At 34.1% G+C, this 22,494-nt stretch overlaps 1 protein-coding gene across 4 annotated transcripts in view; it reads left to right on the top strand.

Moving 5' to 3' along the window:
- The window catches only part of EPHA5 (EPH receptor A5), a 341,956-nt gene that overhangs the window by 56,742 nt on the left and 262,720 nt on the right, over positions 1-22,494 (top strand). For all 4 annotated transcript variants that reach the window (XM_007446631.1, XM_007446630.1, XM_007446628.1 and 1 more), the window contains exon 3: positions 4,089-4,749. In XM_007446631.1, the coding sequence (XP_007446693.1) occupies positions 4,089-4,749 (661 nt within the window). The remainder of the gene's footprint in view (positions 1-4,088; positions 4,750-22,494) is intronic.

The following is a 22,494-nucleotide window of genomic DNA, read 5'->3' as shown; positions in this document are numbered from 1 at the left end:
AAAGAGAGAGAGAGAGAGAAAGAGAAAGAAAGAAAGAAAGAAAGAAAGAAAGAAAGAAGAAAGAAAGAAAGGAAGCAAGGAAGGAAGGAAGGAAGGAAGAAAAGAAAGAGGAAGAGAGAAAGAAAGAAAGAAAAAGAAAGAAAGAAAGAGAGAAAGAAAGAAAGAAAAGAAAAAAGAAAGAAAGAAAGAAAAAGAAAAAGAGAGAATTATTATTCATGGTTACATCATGTCTGAATAATAAATGTGAATTTAGTATCAACAGAGTGGAGTAGCAATCAATGCAGTGAATCAAGGAATCCCACACGCAAACCTGGACTTCAAGGACAGAAACATACTAATAAGAAGGCAGAGATACAGACAAGCAGAGGGGATACTCAGATGGTATCAGGGTGGTATTTTGTGAGCTTGGGAAAATCTGGTCTTTGGTTTTCTCATTTCTAAAATGAACAATAGGACAAGGTCTTTTAAGGCCACTTCTGATGTTTTATACTGGATATTAGATGACTGGGATAGAGAGTTTCAGTTCTCACTCGAAACTATGGTAATCAGTATGCCAGTGGTTAAATCTTGGTTTATACATCTAGATACTGTAAGAGCTGGGACTAATTCTAGAGCTTCAGGCTGATAATCTTTCCTCTGTACAAGACCAGTCAAGTATTTATATGCAGGCCTCTACTACAAAGTTTCTGACCACTGTACTTTAGCCTTAATAAATTAATCTCCGTATAGATGCATAATTATGAAAACAGAACTAGATAATAGGCACCCCCATAACTTGAAAGGTCAAAATCGACTCCGTTTGCTTGATGATTCTTTATGTGTATTTGGGGACACAATGTAAGGGGAGATTTTACTTTAGGCTGTGTCTCCTGAATCAATGTTTTAAGTTGTGAAAGCAAAAGAAGTGATGTATAGGCTAGGGGATTCGAAATGAAATCAATGCTAACAAGGTAAGAGGCAATAGGAGCTTGAGGCAAGAACCCTAACAGGGCAATGAGAGGCAGGCAGGGAGAAAATAGTTCTTAATGGCTTTGGGTAAGATAAGTGGGTAACTCCATGATACACATATGGATATGAAAATAAGTCTTTTTTCTTTTGCACTTCTCTGATCAATGTGGCTGACTTGTGATGCCTGGCCAAGCATGGGATTAGAATGCAACTGACTTGGAGTTCTCAGTGGCCAGTGGGAAAAGGAGCAAGCCCAAGCATTTGAGAGAGAAATCAAGCCAGCCCAAGCTGAGTGTGTAACCAGTTCTTTAATATTAAGGCAAAGAAATAGGAATGAGGAGGAAGCAAACACAAAGAAAAAGCCTGGGCTCAGAGGGTGGGTCTTGAGGAGTAGCCAGACCTGAAGAACAGAGCTACACCAACTATATTATGTTCAGTGACCATGCCTCCAAAAGGCCCAGGCGCCTCGTTTGTAGTAGTCAGCAAATATTTTATTAAACCATGGGATCATAGGAATTCCAACAAAATTAAACTGAAAATATTGTGTTTTCTGTCTGTGCCCTTCATTAAATTACGGTAATCTCCTTGACATGACATTTGCGAAAGCATCTAGGAATATACCTACTGTGATCTTAAATTCTTGATGAGTATTACTTTCTGTTCATCTCCTTGTTTCTTCTTCGTAAATAAGATATTTGCTGAGAACAGCAGGATGTCTCCTTTGTATTAAAAGGGAAGAAAACTTTGAAGAATTCAACGTTTTATTTCAGCTGGTCAATCTAAAATAAATGAAATATTTTTGCTTGTTTCCTAGCGTATTTGTCTAAATAGGAGCAGATATTTATTGGAAATGTGTATATATTACCTTTCTGATTCTCTGAATGGCTTATAGCCATAATTATTTAAATTAAAGTCCTCCTATTCATGCATTAGAAATAGAAAATGTGAGCCTTCATTTATATTTTGGACACTTGAAAAGAAAAATAAATAAAATCCTACCATGATAAATCCTAACATCAAAGAAAATTACAGTTTTTCCTCTTCTTAATTGAGAATATTCAGAGAAGTAATATGCCTATGCACATACTTTGAAATTATCACCCAAAGCAGTAACTATTAAGCTGTCTTGTCAAGTGCTGCTTGGCTTGCATTTTTAATAATATCTGTGGTACCTTGGACTTTGTACAAAGACTGTGAATTGCTTGCCTTATAATCTTGGAAGATGCTGCTATTCCAATTCCTTTTACTTGTCCAATTCCTTTGACTTGCTAGCAGGATCTTATTGGAATATGTGATGCAGAAATGAGTCTTCTATAAATGATTTAAGGCCAAGGATTTGAAATATGTTTTTATTTTGCATTGGAGGACTATTAAAAAATAAGAGAATCTAAAACAGAGATAACATAGCACTTTGGTTTTCCTTTTTCAGAGAAGAGTTTTTTGATGCTCTTTTCCAATTTACTAATGCAAAGAAAATACATTTAATTAATCTTCTTACAGTAAGTTGATCATTTTTGTTGTTTTCATTTGGTTAGCTGGGGTGCTTGTTTCCATGAAATATTAATCATGACATTCATTAAACATTTATAATAAACATATTGATACCTGGATGGCTTCAGGAAGAAACTGTAAGTAGTTTAATGAGAGAGAAAGCTGGTTTAGAAAATCAGAGGCTAAGTACAATTTAGATAAATTTTGAGAGAGGACAAAAGTGAGATTAAATGAATGAACTAAGGTTTCATGTAACACCCTAATGTGAAAGTTGTTAGGTAAGATACAACCTTGATGTCTCTGTGATTTTAAGGAGCTCAGCAGTTTTCCCTCATTAACACCTTTTACTTCTGTCTGTCTGATGGCAGCTAAAACTCTGAGAGGGGCCATCTGAGGTATATGATTTATGTGCATCCCTTGTGATGCCACATTTTCATATCTTTGTCATTTCAACAGAATCAAAAAATAATGCTCCATTTAATTTCATGTCTAACTAAATGAGGTTCTGTGAAGTTAATACTTAATGTCTGAAATCACATTCTGGATTTATTGAAAGCCAGTATGTATGGTTTCATTGCTCTGTGTGTTTCAGGACAATTTTTAAAGATTTAAAAAAAAAACTATATGTAGTTTTATTCACACAGATTGTAGACAGGTTTTAAAATTTTCTTATTATAATAACCTTTATGAGGAAGAAAAATCTGGTTTTACACTGTTTAGAAAGTGGTATGGTGCATTGACATTCTCAAAACCGTAGTATTTTACTAGGAAAGAGATAGGTTTAGATCTCTTCTTTGGCTGAATAGTATTTTGGAAGCTATATAAATCATACTTAATTTTTCTACATCCTGTGTATATTCAGAACTTCTAATGTCATTGTGCATAAAATAATGCATTGGTAAGAAAGAATAATGCATTCCCAGGATATGTATAACAAAAAAATCTCAGTATTTGAAATGACAAGGTTCTCAGTATTACTAATCTATAATTTTTATCTCTATTTTCTGTCTGTCTCTAGGTTTCTATTTGTGAATAAATGTATGAATAAACACTTAGTTATCCAACTGTAAAAGATTCCTAACCAGATTGGTTCAATGAAATAAACATTTATTATTAATTTTAAACTAATGAATTTTCTTTCAAGTTTTATAACATTGTTATTTGTAACATGCCAGGGTTAAATAAATGTGGATTCACGTTACATTTTTATCCCTTCTTTTCCACATTTACTGCTTTTTTTCTCATTGTCATTTAAAAAAAAATTGTACTTCCTTTTTTCTTTCAAACTTTATCTACCCTTTTTCTTTTAAACTTTCTTCCAAATATATATACTTGCCTTTCACTGCTTCTTGTTAGTCACATCCATACTGAATTTTCTTTTACTATTACTCTGAAATACATGATTTTTTCTGGGGGATATCATTTACATGTCTTCATGCTTGAGTTATGTTGGAGACAATGACTAATACTTTATTTACTTAATTTAAAAAGGGAAATAATTTTAAAAAATTTTCATGGTATAGCTCCTTCTCTCTTCTGCTTGAGGAAGCAGAAATTTTACACCTGAATTAGTTTTCTTTGACTATATTTGCTGGTTATTTTCTAATTTTTTTTTTTTTTTTTTTTTGTCCTTCTATTATATTACACAGTGGGAAGAGATTGGTGAAGTTGATGAAAATTATGCCCCTATCCACACATACCAAGTATGCAAAGTTATGGAACAGAATCAAAATAACTGGCTTTTGACCAGTTGGATCTCCAACGAAGGTGCTTCCAGAATCTTCATAGAACTCAAGTTTACTCTGCGGGACTGCAACAGTCTTCCTGGAGGGCTGGGGACCTGTAAGGAAACTTTTAACATGTATTACTTTGAGTCAGATGAGAATGGGAGAAACATCAAGGAAAACCAGTACATCAAAATTGATACCATTGCTGCTGATGAAAGCTTTACAGAACTTGATCTTGGTGACCGTGTCATGAAACTGAATACAGAGGTCAGAGATGTAGGACCTCTAAGCAAAAAGGGATTTTATCTCGCTTTTCAAGATGTGGGTGCTTGCATTGCTCTCGTTTCCGTTCGTGTATACTATAAAAAATGCCCTTCTGTGGTACGACACTTGGCTGTCTTCCCTGACACAATCACTGGAGCTGACTCTTCACAGTTGCTTGAAGTGTCGGGCTCCTGTGTCAACCATTCTGTGACAGATGAACCACCCAAAATGCACTGCAGCGCTGAAGGGGAGTGGCTGGTGCCCATTGGGAAATGCATGTGCAAGGCAGGATATGAAGAGAAAAACGGCACCTGTCAAGGTAAGAGTTTACCTTTGGGTCTGCAGGGGTTGTCTGCTTCAGTTGGATCATGTATATGTATTTCTTCCAGTGATTATGAGCAAACGACCTTTTACTTTGCTAATTTATGGAGATTATTTCTCTTCAAGTCTGATTTCTTCTCAGAATTTTAAAACTTCTGGCAATGATGAAAGATTTAATGTAATATTTTATTGGATATACATAATTCTCAGAGAGTGTCTTACTTGCAGTGTAATATTTCATATTCATTTTGCTTTCAGAAGTTTTATTTTTGGACAGCTCAGATCAAGGGATTATTTCTTTGTATGTAACTTTCTTTGTATGATTAGTGTCTGCTACTTTATTGCTACTTTATCTCCATGAAGAGAAAATAGTACTCTTTACTCGTTATATGAAATTCAAATGTAAACCTTCGATGAGACTTGTTTTGGCATGCTTTTAACTGCCTTTTAAAATTTCTTCAGATATAAGTTCAGCCACATGAACTTCATTGGAAAATATGTGTAAGGTGACAGGACTTAGTTTACTATGTTGTTTACATATAATGGCTATTACATGCTTGCTTTTAAGAATTTCCAGGTCAATTTTAAATGTATAATAAGTAGAACCCAAGAAAATAACTGTTTGGAGATAGAGCCAATACAGAAATGTCATTTCAAAGCAATTTGCACTTGGAAATTTTTTTGTTTTAGTTTTTCTTTTAAATTGAAACTTGATCATGCATGCCTCCTTTTTCATCTGAAAATACACTCATTTTGCCCACAGTGTGGTGAGTTGCCCTTTTAAACTTGGATCTTTATCAATAGCTTTTTGGAACAGGATAGTACTTTATGCAAAGTGAAGAACAGCTTATGAAGAAGAAAACACGTTTTTCTTAAAAGAGGAAACATCCATCCTTATGAACCTCAACTTGTTTTCACCATGATGTGTACATGCCAAATAGGTAATGAGAGTTAATGTGTATTAACTGAGGAGAAAACCAAATGCTAAGAAGTCCCCTAATCCCACTGGTAGCTTCAGGTGCATTTTTTTTCCCCTAAATCCAGTATATAATGTGGATCAAACTTGCTCAAGTTTGTTCAGGCCTGACTGTAGATTGACCGTAGATCCAGGGAAACAAAACTAGGAAATTTCCTGTAAATCATACTCACTTTGCTTAATTATTTCTCTCTAGAAACACATTACACCATATTTAAACTTCCTTTTTCAGCATCACCTCATATTTGTATACCATCTACAGTCAAGTGCATGATTATTTCTCCATGTAATCTACAACTCTCTATTCCTTTATATGTATATGTAAAGTTTTATTAAATCAAAATTATGTTTCAGATATGCTTTTAAGTTTGTCAAGGAACTGAATCAGATTTTATTTAGGTTTGGATTTAAAGGAAAGTTCTAGCTAACATTACCTTAACTTTTCTTTTTGAGCAGCCTTCTTGGTATAAGGTGAAGATATATGTAATTGTAGAATCAGAAGTGGGAGTTAAATATAATCCATTGAATACACTGTATTCTTTTCCCTAAAATATTTACAATATGAATCTTATTATTTCTAAGAATTTGTTTACTATTATTATAAAGCAGCATGCTTGATTTGGTTATTTGTTTATATCCTTTTAGCGAATGATAATGTGGTAGCTTTAGTTCAAACACAGTGACTTTTGTCTTCGTCCATATCCACACAGAGTATAAAGGACCTCTGCATTTAGAGGATAATTTTTGATTGTTGCTGGGCTTAAAATATTCTGCAGGTGCTTATTATGAAAACATCTTGGGGGAGTAGTGTTCTGACAGGATGTTTTTTAGTGCATGCATTTACTGCAACTTTCTCTCAGTAGAGACCTGAGAGAAAGAGGGACGAACTGGAGAGGCTACCTTGGAGGAAACGTCAATAAATGTGTTTATTACCCTACTCTGGTAGGAGGAACAAAGGCTGTGGGTCATGAAGGCTGTAGACACGGTACCAGAAGTTGTTCTACACAATGCAGTCTATATGAATAGTGCCTCTTGGTGTTTTCCCATGTACAAATGATATGTGGCCGCTCTAGGAGGACTTTCAAATGTTTATTCTATAAATAACATATCTTTTTGAATGAATAAATAAATGTTGAAGGTTTGTTTTGGAGAATTAAGGCATCACAGATAGTCCCACATAAATATATGCATTTAAACCTATATATTATTTGTACATGCAAGTGTAAATGTATGTATGTGTGTAAGTGGGCGTATCATATACAATTCCTCCATAACTCTAACTCATCCTATGGTTTTAATGTACTGTCCCCAAACCTTTAAGTAGGGACATTGATGTTTTGGAGCTATCCTGGATAGGCCAGAAATCTAGGAATCATTCTTGACATCTCCTTCTTACCCACCTCCCACTTTCAATCCATCCCAAAGTATTTATAGAAACTACCACGCAATTATCTCATAAAATCGCCCACTTCTCTCTGTTTCCTTTTTCCTCCAATCTATAAACATATCTTGTTGGAACTTTATTTTTAAATATAATGAATGACTTTTTATGTAGTTTTGGTTTTTGAGCCATGTGAGTGTATCATCTCTACAAAAATGCAAATCTGGTAGTTGCACACACCCATCCTCCTCAGTCCCTGCCTAGTCCCAACACACTTACTTTAGACTCTTCAATGGTTTCCTTCAAAATAAAGTTTTTAAAGTAGCCTAAGATCCTGCATGACTTTGCTCCTGTTAGCTCTCTAGACACATCTTAAACTATGCACTAACCACACTGGCTCGCTTTTAGTTTCTCAAAGGCTCACTTTCATTACTTGTTCTTCTATGATTCTGTTCCCTGCCCCTGAAAAATTCTTTTCCCTCCCTTGTGCCTGATCAACTCATACTAATCCTTCAGATCTGTGCTCCAACACTCCTTGTTCAAGGAAGCTGGCCCTGATCCTTGAAGACTAGGTCATCCCCCTCTGTTATTTACTCACATATTTTCCTTCATAAAACCATTTAGAGTTATGATTTTGCACATATTTGTTAACTTATTATTTGATTAATGATTCACTCCCCACCCCCATTAGACTACATACTCCTTGATTACAGCAGTGGTGTATGTAATCTTAAGAAGTGAGAAAGAAATCAAAAGGCAAGAGGTAAGGAAAATGAATTCAAAAGAGGAAATAGGATGAGCAAAGTCGTAAAAGAATACTATGTTTTAAAATTATTTATTTTAAAAAATAATTGTGTTTATCTTACCTTTGTACTTATCTTTAGAAAACATCCTTGGTCATAAAAATTGACAAATATGTCTTTTAAATTAATCTTTACTTAGTCCTAAGATTCTCAGGCCAAATTTTCAAGTTTCAGGTATTAAATCATATATGATTGGCATATGGTATATTAACTATCATAGAGGTCGTCTTAGTGATTTTTGTAGACCTCAAAACATCACATGCTGAAAAGTGTTTATAATATAGCCTTATTACATATTTACATTTAATAACTCAGTTTCTTTTATAATCAAAATATGTTGGGATTTAATTAAGGCTGTAATAAGAAGGTGAAGTTTGAGTAAACCTGTTGTAATGATTGTCATATGTTAAGATTTACTGAATCTGTACTAGGAAGTGACCAGGTAGTTGCTGTTGGATCATGTTCATGTGACCTGATATGTGTGCAGGGCATGATAGACTTGACCGAGAGGCTTTTAGCAATTAAACCTTAAGGAATCAGAATGCTAGGCAGCTTATTAACATATGGCGGCTTCAACCCAGAAGACAACCAAGAAGTGATTCAGGAGTCCCTGTCCATTTAGCAGCTCATATTTAACTTCCTTTAGGAGAACTTGACTACCTTTTCCATAATAATCTGATTTTAACAAGGTAAGCAAGTACTCTGGTTTCTATTGTATTACCTTAAAATGTAGAGTGAATTCATTTTTCTAAAGCTTACTTATATGTCTGAATTTTCTATAATAAGCTGCCTTAAGTATACAAATTTATTTCCTTGAAATGTTCTTTATTTTCAGGAACTAATAATGTATTAAATCCATTTATTCAAGTATGTTTCCATATTTGTTATTTATTATTATTTCTGATGAAATTCACACTGTTTTTTCCCTTAAGAGTCAAATGAAATTTTTTTGAGCACAAAATTGTTAGCAGAAACCCATTTTGGAAGTTTCTGCTTTTTATTGAAGTGAATGTGTTTGACAGAAGTAATTGAGTTCACATGAATCAAATGTTGCCTGCTGAGTTCTCTTGTGATTATGTTGCTGACTTACTCAGATGCAAGGCAAGACCACTAATCTTCATCAGTTGCTAGTGGAATGAAGTAGTAATTTGAAATTACCCCTAAATAATTATAGTTTCACTTATATCAAATGGAGGAAAGAGATTTAGATTGTGGGTCACTGCCAAAACCAGTCAGAGTGAAGAAGGTATATGGTGCATGCTCAAATACAGGGTAAGGGGGGTGGTGTCACATGCCAAGGGCTGCGGAGAAAAAGCACATTAATTGTCCAACTGGGAGATGATTGCACAGCAAGGAAATGTAGTGAAAATACTGGGCTCAAGAAAGAGCCTTGATTCAGAAACAGTACAGATACTGCAGGGAGTAGTATGTCGATCATTCAAACTTCTGGTGCATATTTATGTTTGAAACAAAATTGGCTGGAAATTTAGGGTATTAGGTGTTCATATAATTCAATATAATTATGCATTGGAGAGCCTAGTTATTTTTAATTAGACACATTACCAAAAAACTTCAGAGGGGTTGAACTTTTGGTCCTATTTGGTATGCTATTTTATGCAACAGAAAGAAACTAATTTTAATTAAAAAATTTTAACAAAAGATGGCAAATATGAAAGTAGAGTGTCAATGGTGTGTGAGTATATGTGTGTGTGTGTGACCTACTGTTGTGAACCACTACTAAGACAATCAAGTAGTTAAGTCATTTCATCTATTTGCAGGTATTACACGAGAGTAATAAAATAGATTTTTCTTTTCTTTTTAACTCCTCCCTTGAATAATTTTAGATTAGTTCTATTAAAATGTTAGAGCATACTCTGCATTTTTTTTGTTTTTGCTTTTATTTTTTTTAATTTTTTTTTTCTTTTCTAAATCAGGGTTTTTCAACACTGATACTACTGATATTTGGGCCAGATAACTAGTTGTTTGGGGGGAGGGGTGGTCCTGTTCACCGTAGGATATTTAGCAGCTTCCTTGGCCTCTAATACTCCACTCCTGATTTTCATAGTCAAAAATGCCTCCATATATTGCCAATGACCCCTGGAGGCAAAAATCTCTCTTAGCTGAGAACCACTGATTGAAATATACTCCATCTGCCTATGTGAGCAGATGTGCTGCTAAAGCTAAATATGTTTATAGACTGGTTACTTTTGCAAAAGTGAACATTTTTCTGCAGAACGAAAGAAGTGTACATTTCTTAAAATGCGTATTCATTTTGAAATGTGACTAATTTAACTTGGATAAAGTGATATAGTATATCAGTAAATATGCTGCTGATGAGATGCAACGTACTCTAGTGTTTTAAGCATGCAGATTCTGAGCCAGAATGCCTGGATTCAAATCCTACCTCTGCCATTTATCAGCTCTGTATCCCTGGCCAAGTTGTTGAATCTCTTTATTCCTTGTTTTCCTTGTCTCTAACTACCTCATAGCAATTCTAGGAGATATTATATGAAAATTATTTAGAATAATGCCTAGAAAACAGTACTTATTCAATAAATGTTAGCTATGTCTTAGATATTTTATTAAAAATAAAATTATGTACAGGAATATGTGTCTGTCCATTGGAAAATACAGAGTAGCTTCAGCTTAGAAAATTCTCTAATTTGTTTAAACTAGAGAGTATATTCTTGAGTAGAATCATTTATCAAAGGATAATCCTACATTTTTATTTATTGGGTGATCAAAACTATGTAAATATATTGGAACCTACTTCATAAAGGAGATTTGCTCTCTCCTTAGATATCATCACTCATTCTTTAAATTATTGATCACTCATCCTTTAAGTTATTGTACTAGGCACTGTAGTCTATCTATACAATTCCTGTACCCTAGTAATGCAGACAGATAGCTCACAAACATACATATGCACTCACATCTACAGTTATGGTTTATGAGCGTTGTTACTGGCAGTGTGAGTGTGCAAAAAAATGGGTAGTAAGAAAATGTATCTCTGAAAAGGTGATGTTTAACACAGATGTGAAAAAAGAAGCCACATGAAGACTATGGGAAACAGCTTAACAAGCAGATAGAAGCTTTCAGTGCAGAGATCTATCATAGTATATTAATCAATTTTGTATATATCTCTTTTCCCTCTAAAATTATATTAAAATGTATTTGCATATTAAAATCTGAGAAATAAAAGAGCTGCTACTCCCTGAAATTACCTGCTAAAAGAGGCTATTCATATATATATTATACTGTCTTAAGGATAGAGAATTCCTAATAATACCTAGGGTCAAATACATACATATCAAATATGAAACAACTCAGTTTATTTATGAGTAGTATTGGTGTGGTGGATGGCAGCTTGTAAATTATTATACCAGTTGAAAGAATGAAAGCCTTTTCTTTTTTAAGAACTTAATATTTCATTGGTCCAGTGAATCTTCTGGATATGTGTACAGTGAAAAAAAAAAAAGAGAGAAAGAGATTTGGCAATAAAGGAAAAGAAATAGAAGAAGCAGAAGCAAACACTCCATAATCCCTCCTAGACAAGCTTTTGATCTTGATTTTGCACTCCTACTTTCTCACTCATAAAAGAAGGTACATTAGGCAAAGTCTTGAGTCTCTCTTTCCTATGCCATGTTTAGAATAAATGTAACAAATAAGTACTATGCCTCATATTTACAGTAATAGTAATAGCTACTTTGTACATTTTACTTTGGGTCAGTCTCTAGAATATCTTATTATGATGGTGGCACATTCCATATTGTTACCGTGCAAAGGAATTTTAGCATTTCTGATCTTGAGCTCCATTATGATCACATTGATGGAGAATTAATGATTATATTTATGTTCAAGTGTCTCATATTTTACAAAACATCTCCTGATAAAAAACATTTATTAAAAGGATATGCATTGGATAGGCTACTTTTATTATAGCAAATTAATATAGAAATATATAAATTAACAAAGAAATATAGAAATAAATTAATATAGAAAGATAATTCTCTGAAAAAAGTTTAAAGATAAAGGCTATTATATATCATCATATATCTGAATTGATATATTCAGAAGTGATTTAAAATCCATGATACTTAAATGTACTGGGAAACCACAATGTACTCCTTCTGTTTTATTGTTTGCTTTTTTTTGTTATTCAGATAGCAGAAGGATTTTTACAAAGTCATAACATAAATCAGTATAGCTCTCATGGGAAAAGTTGTGTGTACAGGAAAATTTAATTTTGAAAACTCACTGAGTGTGATTCAGCAAACATCTCAGTGTCTGTTCTCAGATTCTTAAGAGGAAAAAGTTAAAAAAAGAATGCAAATGATGTGAAACAAAGTAGCTACCAATAGCATAAAATCATTAAGTAGACTTAAAACCTCAAAATCAACCTGAAATCACCACCAGATTTTGTATGCATAAAGAGAGCTGTGGGCTTTAAGGTGATGCAGGTCTCTGTTCAAATCTCACTTTTCCTTTTGGTAGCTGTGTGACTGTGGACAAACAAAATCAGATTGAGCCCAACTTTCCTCATATGTGAAATGTTAAATAATACAACATGCACCTGCAGAGACAGCCTGTAAAGGCATATAAAGTATGCCTACTTCAGGAGCGGGGCATGGACTAGCCACTTCAGCATGACCTGAGAACTTTTGAACTGCAGAATCTGAAGCCCCATCATAGAAAAACTGAATCTGAATCTACATTTTAGCTAGATCCCTTGGTGTTTTTTATGTGCATCTAAGTTTGAGAAGCACTAATATAAAGGACTCTTGGAGTGAATCCTCCTTTTTTCTTTATTTTAAAGATTAGGGAACTGAAACGCAGATAAATTTTAGGGCCATGTAACTACATAAGGGCAAGAGATGTATTTATCTTAATCTCTTTGAATGAATATCAAAATATTGCACTCTCCATGTTGTTTCATGACTATTACGCATTAATTATATATTTATCTTTCCCTCCAGATGTTTCTTGTTTTGATATAGATGGTAATTATATAACTTTTGATTGTATTAGACCTAATGAAATTCTTTCCTTTTTTATTTCTGCTAATTGCTTCTTGACTTTGGAATCTCATATTTACTATCAATTCATTCTACTATTATCATAAGTAAACAATATTGGCAAATTAGGGGAAAAATCAAACCACAACAAGGTAGAGAAAAAAGTACAAATGGCAGCCATGTCCTAATCACTCCAATTTATGAATTACATTTTTGGAGTGCTTGTCTTTTTTATTGGCTTGTAGGAGTTCTTCACATGATTTAAGCTTTCCTCCTACTGATGAGGTATTATTGGGACCAGTTTTTATCTAATTCTTCTCTTCTCAACATTTTTATAGTGCAACACAGTAATTTTAATAATTTAAAACCATATTGTTGCTGGACACACCTATGAGAGATTCTGATTCCATTGTGTGGTGCTGGCCAGAGCGTCAGTATTTTTTTTAAAAGCTCCCTAGGTGACTGTAACATGTAGTCCAGATTAAGGAGTTTTATGATAGTTAGGATTAAGGTTTGGTGGCTTTTAGTGTCTTGTGTAAATTTATACCCCAAAACCTCATCCAGGGAAGGCCACAAATTTTGATTCTTGAAGGCTGATTTCTTCCCTCCATGAAGAGGTCCCACCTCCCACAAGCCTCTTTGGCACTCCTTGTATACATGGGCAGCGTTTTACCCAGTGCCTTCTATTTTTTTTTTTTTTTTTTTCCTTTTTTTTTTTTTTTTTTTTTTTGTATTCCAATAAAACTTTGTTTACATAAGCAGGTGAGAGGCAGGATTTGGCCCATAGGTTGTAGTCTGCCAACCTTCTGCTTTATACCCAAATACAAAGAAACTATAAACAACACAAATGATAAGCATATTAATATTTTGTCTTATTCTAACTCTACAAATTCTCCTCTCCTCATCCTCCTGTTAACCAGTGCCTTCTTGAGGGTGCAGCCAGTTTTTCAAGGTTTCAGACTCTCTGAAGGGCTCCCCACTTGACACAAGGCTATGACTTTTTCTCCTGGACCCTGGGACATTAAAATCCAAGTCTTCCCGTTTCCCACACCCATTCTCAGCCCTCCTGCCCTGCAGAGAAGCAGGATAGGATCAGCTCTAAAAGGCAGCACTCCATGCTTTGGTTCCCTCTTCTTTTCTGCCCCCTGTGGGTTTCCATCCCCAGATTTATAAAATGTATTGCCATCTTAAAATTTCCCTGCATTAAAATAAAACACAGTAAAATGAGCCCTGTTAAATGACAAAACTAAAACAATTTAGTAATGTTTGATATCCTTTATTCAAAATAATCCATGGACTGGGGGAGTACAGTGCCTCACCAGCAGTGGGACACTCTTCCCAGGGGATTTTGGGCAAGAGTGAGGTTTTTAGAGCTTTAGAAGAGGCAATGTGGAACCAGGGCATGATTGGCTAGGAGGTCTGGGTTTACTTACAAGGCTAGCAGATCCTACTTTCTAGGGTAGGGTTGGCTAACTAAAGCTGAGTTGGAGGATACTGATTGGTGTAAATTAGGTTTCTCTTAAGTGCAGGCTGATTTAGGTTTAGATTTGTAACATGTGCTGGGCCACTGAGGTGACCTCAATTTTGTGGGTCCCAGTATATGAATTAACTTTATCAGCCCCAAGCTTTGTTCTATTTAATTTAATTTCTAGGTACTTGTACCCGGAGCGTTTCCAGGTTTTCTTAGACCTTCATGTTGTTGGCACCAGAAGACTTGGGTGAACTAGTAAATGCTAAACTTAAGTCTATAGTTCCCTAAGTATACAATGCCCAAATATAAAACTTTTAATTTTGAAAAATTATTGCTAACCTACAGGAAGCTAAAATTAGTGAAGGATATATACATCCCTGTCTGAAACACTCTCCACCGACCAAATGTAAAATTCATTGGTATTCATTTTATCAGAAATAAAAAGTAGTTCATTTTTTGAAAAGTACATTTCATTTATGTTTTAGTCAACACGTTTTATTTTACTAAACAGTTAATAGCTGAAAAAATTAAACTGAAACATTTGTCAAGTAAAGTAACTTTTTAAAATGAGATTGGCATTTTAACATTGACATGAATAGAGAAAAAGTTATCTTTTACTTTTTTTCTTCTACAAGTAGCATTAGAATTAAAATGATTTACAGACCATAGAGAAAAAATTCCTCCATTTCCTTAAATTCTTTCCACATTCTTTTATCAAAATCTCTCAAACTTCTTCAAAAAAATAATATTTAAGAAATTAATTTAGGAAAAAGGACATCCTGGCTTTGAGAAAGGAGTATAAAAGGAACATTTATGGAACTTGGAAACACAAACTAGTAGTCATACTGTTTTGTCTAAAACAATTTTAGCATAAAGGATACTAAATGATACCACAAAATTTAATTTCATGTTACTAGCCAACTTGGTGTAATTATAATAAATAATTTCATCCTGAATAAAAGAAAACAAAAGACAGAGTTTAGAGGTGCTATGTTAATGCTCTTTATTGAATTAAGAATAATCATATTTTTTCATAGTACTAAAAATGGAGATATGATACAGATGGAAATCTTGATGTATTTCATAAGCTCTCTGTTACAACAAAATAACTAAAACAAAATTATACTTTTCTGCAGAAAAAAGAGAACTTTAATGTGGGGGGGTGGGAATAACATATTTAAATATTAGCACAGCCTGTGACTTGACTTTAGCTAATCAGGATTTAATATATTAGTTGCAAATTTTATGATCGTCAGTCAGCTGATAAATTGGGGTCCAAATGTTGGAAGTAGGGAGATTAACTTGCCCAGTATCACACAACCACCACGTTTTAGACTTGGCATTAGAATCATATATTTAACTTCAGATTCTCTACTCTACTGTTGTACTTTGAACAGTATATAAACACACTTAATCACAAGTTGATTTGTAGTTTGTAATCACATATAGCATCCATGATAATCCTGAGTAAAAAGCACTGATTCTTCTTAGGACCATATTTCTATTATAATTAATATGTCAAATGTTTTCTGCTCGACATGTTTAGATTTATGTAGTACAGCTCCTGTATGGATAAGCCTTGAAAAATCTGCTTAACCACTTGGGAGGGTTGCACAGAGAGCTAACTATCCAAGCAACTAATAAGAAGCTTAGCTTAATTTGAAGGTATCAATCTATTTAATTGATTTGTTTATATATCCAGTTTATACTACTCACAGGAAAAAAGGTTAAGTATGCTGTTTACCTAAACAGTATAATTTATTGCCTTTAAATTTAGTTTGTACGTTAGTCCAGAAGGACATGCCAATTATTATAAAGCAGGAAGGCATGGAGCCACTAGCTCTGCATAGTTTTTTCTAGAAAGTATATTATTAATTAGCTGTAAAAATAAAACTATGAATTCTAAGCTATTCATGATCTCATAACTGGTTATCATTACATGAAAAGGCTTTTGTATCCTTTATTATTTCTGGTCATAGATGTGGATCACATCTTATCTTCTAGTATTTGATTCTCTTTGTTGTTTAAACACTGTGTCTGCATTTATGGCTGACCAGTAGGGTTCGTCCTTAAGAACTCAAGTAATTTGTTGATATGCTTTGATCTTTTCTGAGCTTGAAGATATCCTGCTCATTTGAGTGCTGTTAAGGTATAGTTTAAAAAAAAAAAAAAAAAAAAAAGAAGAGACACAGTTTGGGGGAAGTAACAATTAGAGAAAATGATAATTTGACTGATGGATAACTCCATTTCTTTGATGGAATTGTTAGCAGGAATCAGACTTAGAGAATGAGCACTCCAAATTTCCTGCTGTGTGATTGTGCAGGAGATTAATAATACACTACTCCACATGCATAAGGGCTTTTCCTCTGATGAATTCAAAGCGCTTGGAAAGGATTCTATTAGGACATTTCTGAAATGAAGAATGGAACTATCAAAATTTTATTTTCCATTTTATGGATTGGAAAGTAAGGTGATGTGATTTCCCTAAAGCTTCCCAGTATTCTCCTATGCTTCCCTTTACCACACTAATTCTAGTTTTGCACCTCACAGTCAGAGAGCCACATAATCACTGGCTCCTATGAATGATGTCCCTGTATTCACCTGGTCCCAGTGTTTTCCAACGCTAAAAGCTTCTTTTTTTAGAACTACATTGACCTGTATTATTTATTTATTTAAAACTTTCTTTAGAAGGTTTTGTGTGTCGCCTGTTTTTGCTTTCTTGGTTTAAGCATGATTTAATATGTCAACACTGGTTTGCTTAACTGGGTTTGATTGTCTTCCATACTTGACTCAGATGAGGCAGTCTCCTTTCAAGCATGTTGCTGCCCAGATAAATGAAATGTCACAACAGTGAGGACTCCTTGTTTTGTGACAGCAGTAGCTCTTTTGGACACAGTCAGTGGTTGGAGAGAGGGGGCGGTGAGGGCATTTACAGAGTAACAATAGAGCTAACTTAAGTCAGGCCTTCCTCTTCAGGCCCACACAAACAAACAGCAACAGATAATGCACTTAAACTTGGAGGAACTTTGCTCTTCATTCAGGTGAAAATGAAGTTAAATCCAAAATAGGAACTTTTGTCCCACCATGGACAAGAGGAAAACATCTGTTAGTAGTTGCCTCAAAATAATACTCAAGTATAGCACTTTATTTTTACAGTTTGATTTCTTCCATGCTTTATTGGCAGGCACTGAGATGTTATTGATCTCAGTATATAACGTTAGAAACTAATCCATAGGAAAAAAGTTTTTCCACTGTCTCTCACAGTAAAAGTATTGTTTATGATTTTGAAACCTGGATTAGATTTTAAAGACTGGAGGCTCATGAAGCTTAGTACTTGGCCTAGAGCAAATCCTCAGTACATGCTAGTTACTTTAAAAGTTGAAAGCCATTTCAGTGAAAAATAACCCTAGGCAAAGTACTGGAGGTTTGCTTGTTTGTTTGTATCTGCTTTTTGAACTAATGTTTGTTTGTGTTGCTTTTATCACCCTGGGATGGCGACCTATCCTCCTAGTACATGTGGAACCCTGGGAGGGGGGAGCATTCTGTCCAGTCCAGTCTGCACCGGGTCATCTCCTCAGGTCATGGCCTTTAAAGACTGAGGAGGTTTCTGAGTGTAAGTGGGAACATTTTAATTTCAATTTAAGAGGAAAATAAACTGGGCCAACCAGGCATGTTACAAGGAATTGAATGTATATTACAGGAATAGAGAGTCCATTTGTAACAAACTTTTATTAGTGACTGAAGGAAGAAGAAATTAATCATTGAGGAGGCACAGAGTTAGTTAGGCAAAAAAAATCTGAGTTTTAGAAAAATCTGATGAAAGTGAAAGTCTTAACCAAGGGCAACCTCCATCATCAAGGGGAAGACTGGCCAGAGTGTTCCTCTGATCAGATCTCAGAACGTACATTGTTTTCATCTGAAGATAGAAGAGAATGGAATGAAAGCTGAGGAGAAAAAATTCTTGTTCCTTGAAAATACAAAAGTTGGCCAAAGGGAATAGTTTGACTTTCAAGTCAGTGTAAAAAGCAATAATATACTAGAAATAATAGAGATTCCAAGAAATAAGGCCAATAAATGATAAATGACAAAAACTGGCAATTAACGACAATTCCAAATGCCAGAATTGTCAGGGTATCTTATATGGGATGGTGAGGCAAGAAGAAGGGTTGACACATGTGCAAAGACCTGCTGTGTGCCGGTACTATTAAATGTTTTATTGACATTCTCTCTTTTAAGCTTGACAGCGTCCTGTGAGCCATAGTTTCAGGGGGAACTGAAGCTCAGAGAGGTTAATTTTAACTAAAACTATAAAGTGGCAAACTGACATTTTAACCTAGGTGTGTTTGTTTCCTATCTATGTTTTCCCACTGTATTATATGTGCTCCATTAAAATGCACTTGAGCTCCACTTAATTTTGTCACCCAACTCAAATCCCTTGTGGGCTAATCTAACATCTATGTGAGCAGAACTACACAGTATATCAGAGGCAGAGGCACCCTGGAGGGACCTAGGAGTCACCAGAGTCGCCTAGAGGTTATTGTCCCCATATTCAGACCACAAACTGAGGATGTGGAAAGGAAATTTAAGGTAGAAGGATTATGTAGTGACAGGGGAATGGAACAAATAAAGCAAAGTAAGACTGTGTGAGCAAAGCAAAGTGTGAGTGAGAGGAAATTGCAAGAGCATGAAGCTCTTTCCTGGGTCAATAGAGACCCTATTAATCAGGAACCAAACTAGAATTGATTACATGTTTTCTATGTGAATATTCAAAGGGGGAGAAGAAAAAACTTTTGGAATAAACTCAATATACATGCTGTGCGAGAGAGAGAGATAGAGAGAGAGAGAGAGAGAGAGAGAGAGAGAGAGAGAGAGAGAGAGAGAGGGAGGTTGGGTTGTAGGTTAAGAAGTCTCAATCCATTTCTGACTTTTTTGCTTTTTGCATTCTTATGCACATAAATTACTTTGCCTTATTTGTCTGCTCCCATAAGTAGTACAGGAAACCTTTTTCTTTTTCACGTTTTAGCTTTTGGAATATTGAAGTGTGATTTTATTCAAGTTTTGTTTGTTTTGTTGCTTTTGTTTCTTTTGGGGGTGGGGTAGGGAAGCAAAAAAGAAAAGAAAAGAGAAACTGTACTGTACAATGTGAGTGAGAAGATTTTTGTAAAAAGATTCTAGCTTGGGAAAAGCCTCTGCACCTCATGGACCTGGTGTGGCCTTTGAATTTTCATGTCCACAATAAAGAAACTAAATGATTCTTCACCTCCCCACCAATTCTGATATTATGGCTTTCAGGTACAAGGTGTCTTAACGGAGACTTCCATTTTGAAGTATTTTCATGTCATTCTTAATCGTGGGAAGCTGAAAAGAAGTGGAATACAAAACAAAAGAAATACAATATAAAAATTAAAAAATGAGCAAACAGATCTTCATAAATAAAATAGTACAATTAAAATAATTGTTACTTCTCTGTTGACTCATCTAAATTAAACAGTCAGCCTGATAATAAAGGCAAATGTCCTTATGTTCTAATGGGTAAAACAGAACTGTTCTAGGAAAAAAACAGTACATATTCCTGCATTTTTAGACCCAGCTATATGTGAGGTATATAGAAACAATGTAACTCTGACAGATATACTGTTGTTTCTATTTTATAAGTGAGGAAATTGAAGCTGAAATAGATTAAGTATAATTTCCAAGAACTCTGAGTTAACTTCTAATACAGTATTTTTTTACTTCAGTGTATATAAACTTTGAGAAAAACATACTGACTATTCTACATTCCCAGAAGGCCCCACGTTTTATTTTTTAATTTAAAAAAATCGATAAACTCAATTATTAGAGTTATATGGGGGAGAAATGTACAGCCAAAGAACAAGCATGGAGACGATTGTAGCATTGATGTAAAGAAAAATAATAACTGCTACTTGTTTTAAAAAATCAAATTCAAAGAACAATATATGATAATAATTATAGGAAAAGGTACAAAAAGAACTAATTCTGTTTAGATATATATGTAGTCAGTAATGCTGAAAGAATCATGACAAATCAAGATTGTATAATTATTATATAACTTAAATATTTGACTTTTATTAGGAAAAAAGTTATTAAATTGGGTGCAATTATACAAAATTGCTAGTACATGACCATTTTGGAAATACAAAAGATGGTAGTTTCATATGATCTAAAGCAATATATGTGCAATCAAATACTGTTAATATGCAGTGATACTTCTTCATTGTTTATGTCAGGAAAATAACCCAGGAATTGAGGAAAATATGGCTGCAAATTCAAATTCCCTAGGGATACTCTTTTTCTCTCTCTCTCTCTCTCTCTCTCTCTCTCTCCATCATTACTCCTTCTCTCTCTTCTCTTCTTCTTTCTTTTTTTTTTTCTCTTTATTTGGGAGACACTATTTCCATCATTTCAAAGATGATAATTTTCAGAGTTTTCAATGTATTTCAAGTGAAAAAAAATAATACTGGAAGGATTTTTTTCAGTTTTGTTATGATAAATATTACTAGTTTTACATAATAAGACCAAAAAAGGAGGGGGTATAAGTCCCTAGCTTCTATAGAAAAATATATGTTCTTTTTCTTTATTTTGTTCAATTGGTTTCTAGTTAATAATATAGTTTTTAAATGCTTATTAGAGCTTGTTGATTTATAACTGCTAATTACAACAGATGTTTTATATTTTCTGTATAGAAAGGTCAGATGCACAACTAAGTGTAACTGCAGACTCCAGTAATCCTTACATATCCCTGTTCTTTCTGAAAACATCTTGCTTACTTTGGTCCTGGAGACAAAAAGATTTGTCTTTGTATTCTGTCATTTCAGCTTCTCTACTACTAAAATGAATATATTCTCTTTAAACTTAAGAAAGTACTGACGACTTCAGCTCTTACTGTTCATTAAAATGCACTTGGCGTGTATTTTTCCTCACTGAAGTGGTATTTGACCTTGAAAAACTCTGAGGCCCAACTCTCAAACAAGATTTAAAACTAGGTTAGTTTTTTTTCTCCAATTCTTAGTTTTTTCTAATACAAGCTGCTTCTCTTGTATTACTTTGATTGCTTCTACTTATGATTAATTCTACTTATATCCTTTCCTAATTTCCTTTTTTTTCTCCTTCTATTATAAATTTTTCTGTTATAAATTGATTTTCTTCATTTCAATACCTTTATTCTTTGAGAAAACCTGAAGTTAGTTCCTTAAGAGAAAGCTATTTTGGCTTTGTTTTTTCTTTTGCCTCTTTCTTCCAAAAGAGGATGTTTGGTTCTGTTAACTTAGAACCAAAGGACATAGAAGGGTATTATTGTGATATGTAAAGACATAGCCTGACATAAATATTTGTTAAGTGTGTGTAGGACTTTTTCTGTACAATAAATCCATCCTTTTTTTTCCGTTATTAGAGATGGTGATAAGCCTGTTGATATTAAAATAATAATGATAACATGCCCAACACTTCCATGGCAAGTTCTATGTGGCACACACTCTACTGAACACTGCTTATTTGTTATATAATTTGGTCCTTGTGTACATGCACGTGTGCACGCGTGTGCACACATACACACTATGAATCATGTATGGTTCTTAAGTTTTACAGAAAAACAAGCAGACACAGAGAGTTTACATAATAAGGGTAATAGTCAGTAAGTAGTGGAGTTGGATGAAAGCCCAGGCCATTTGTTTCAGTTTCTGCTTTTAACTTCTATACCACACTGTTAGTGGAGAGACCAGCACACGGTATTTTACAAGCATTGATTTTATCCTCTCTCCAAAATTTTCTTTGATTTTTCCCATCAAGAGATAACCAGTTCAAAAGAGAAAAGATCGTATATGTAATCATTATATGGATGCTAAATAAATATTTAAATAGACTTCCTAACAATATACTTCTCTCTCAAAAGAGAATAGTTCAAATACAAAGGATTTCCATCAAGAATGACATTCATATATATGCAAACTCTGTCTAAAAATAAACATACACTGTTATGAACTAAGAGAGCAATATTTTCATTCAGAAGTATATTTATATAAAAGGTAGAAAACCTTTTCTACTAGATATTCAGTTTCTGTTCACGTTCAGTTTCTCTTG

The sequence above is a fragment of the Lipotes vexillifer genome, unplaced genomic scaffold (genome assembly GCF_000442215.2).
Source record: "Lipotes vexillifer unplaced genomic scaffold, Lipotes_vexillifer_v1.1 scaffold175, whole genome shotgun sequence".
Classification (NCBI taxonomy): Eukaryota; Metazoa; Chordata; class Mammalia; order Artiodactyla; family Lipotidae; genus Lipotes; species Lipotes vexillifer.
The sequence above is the reverse complement of the archived record's forward strand: the minus strand, read 5'-3'. Positions and strand labels throughout refer to the sequence as shown.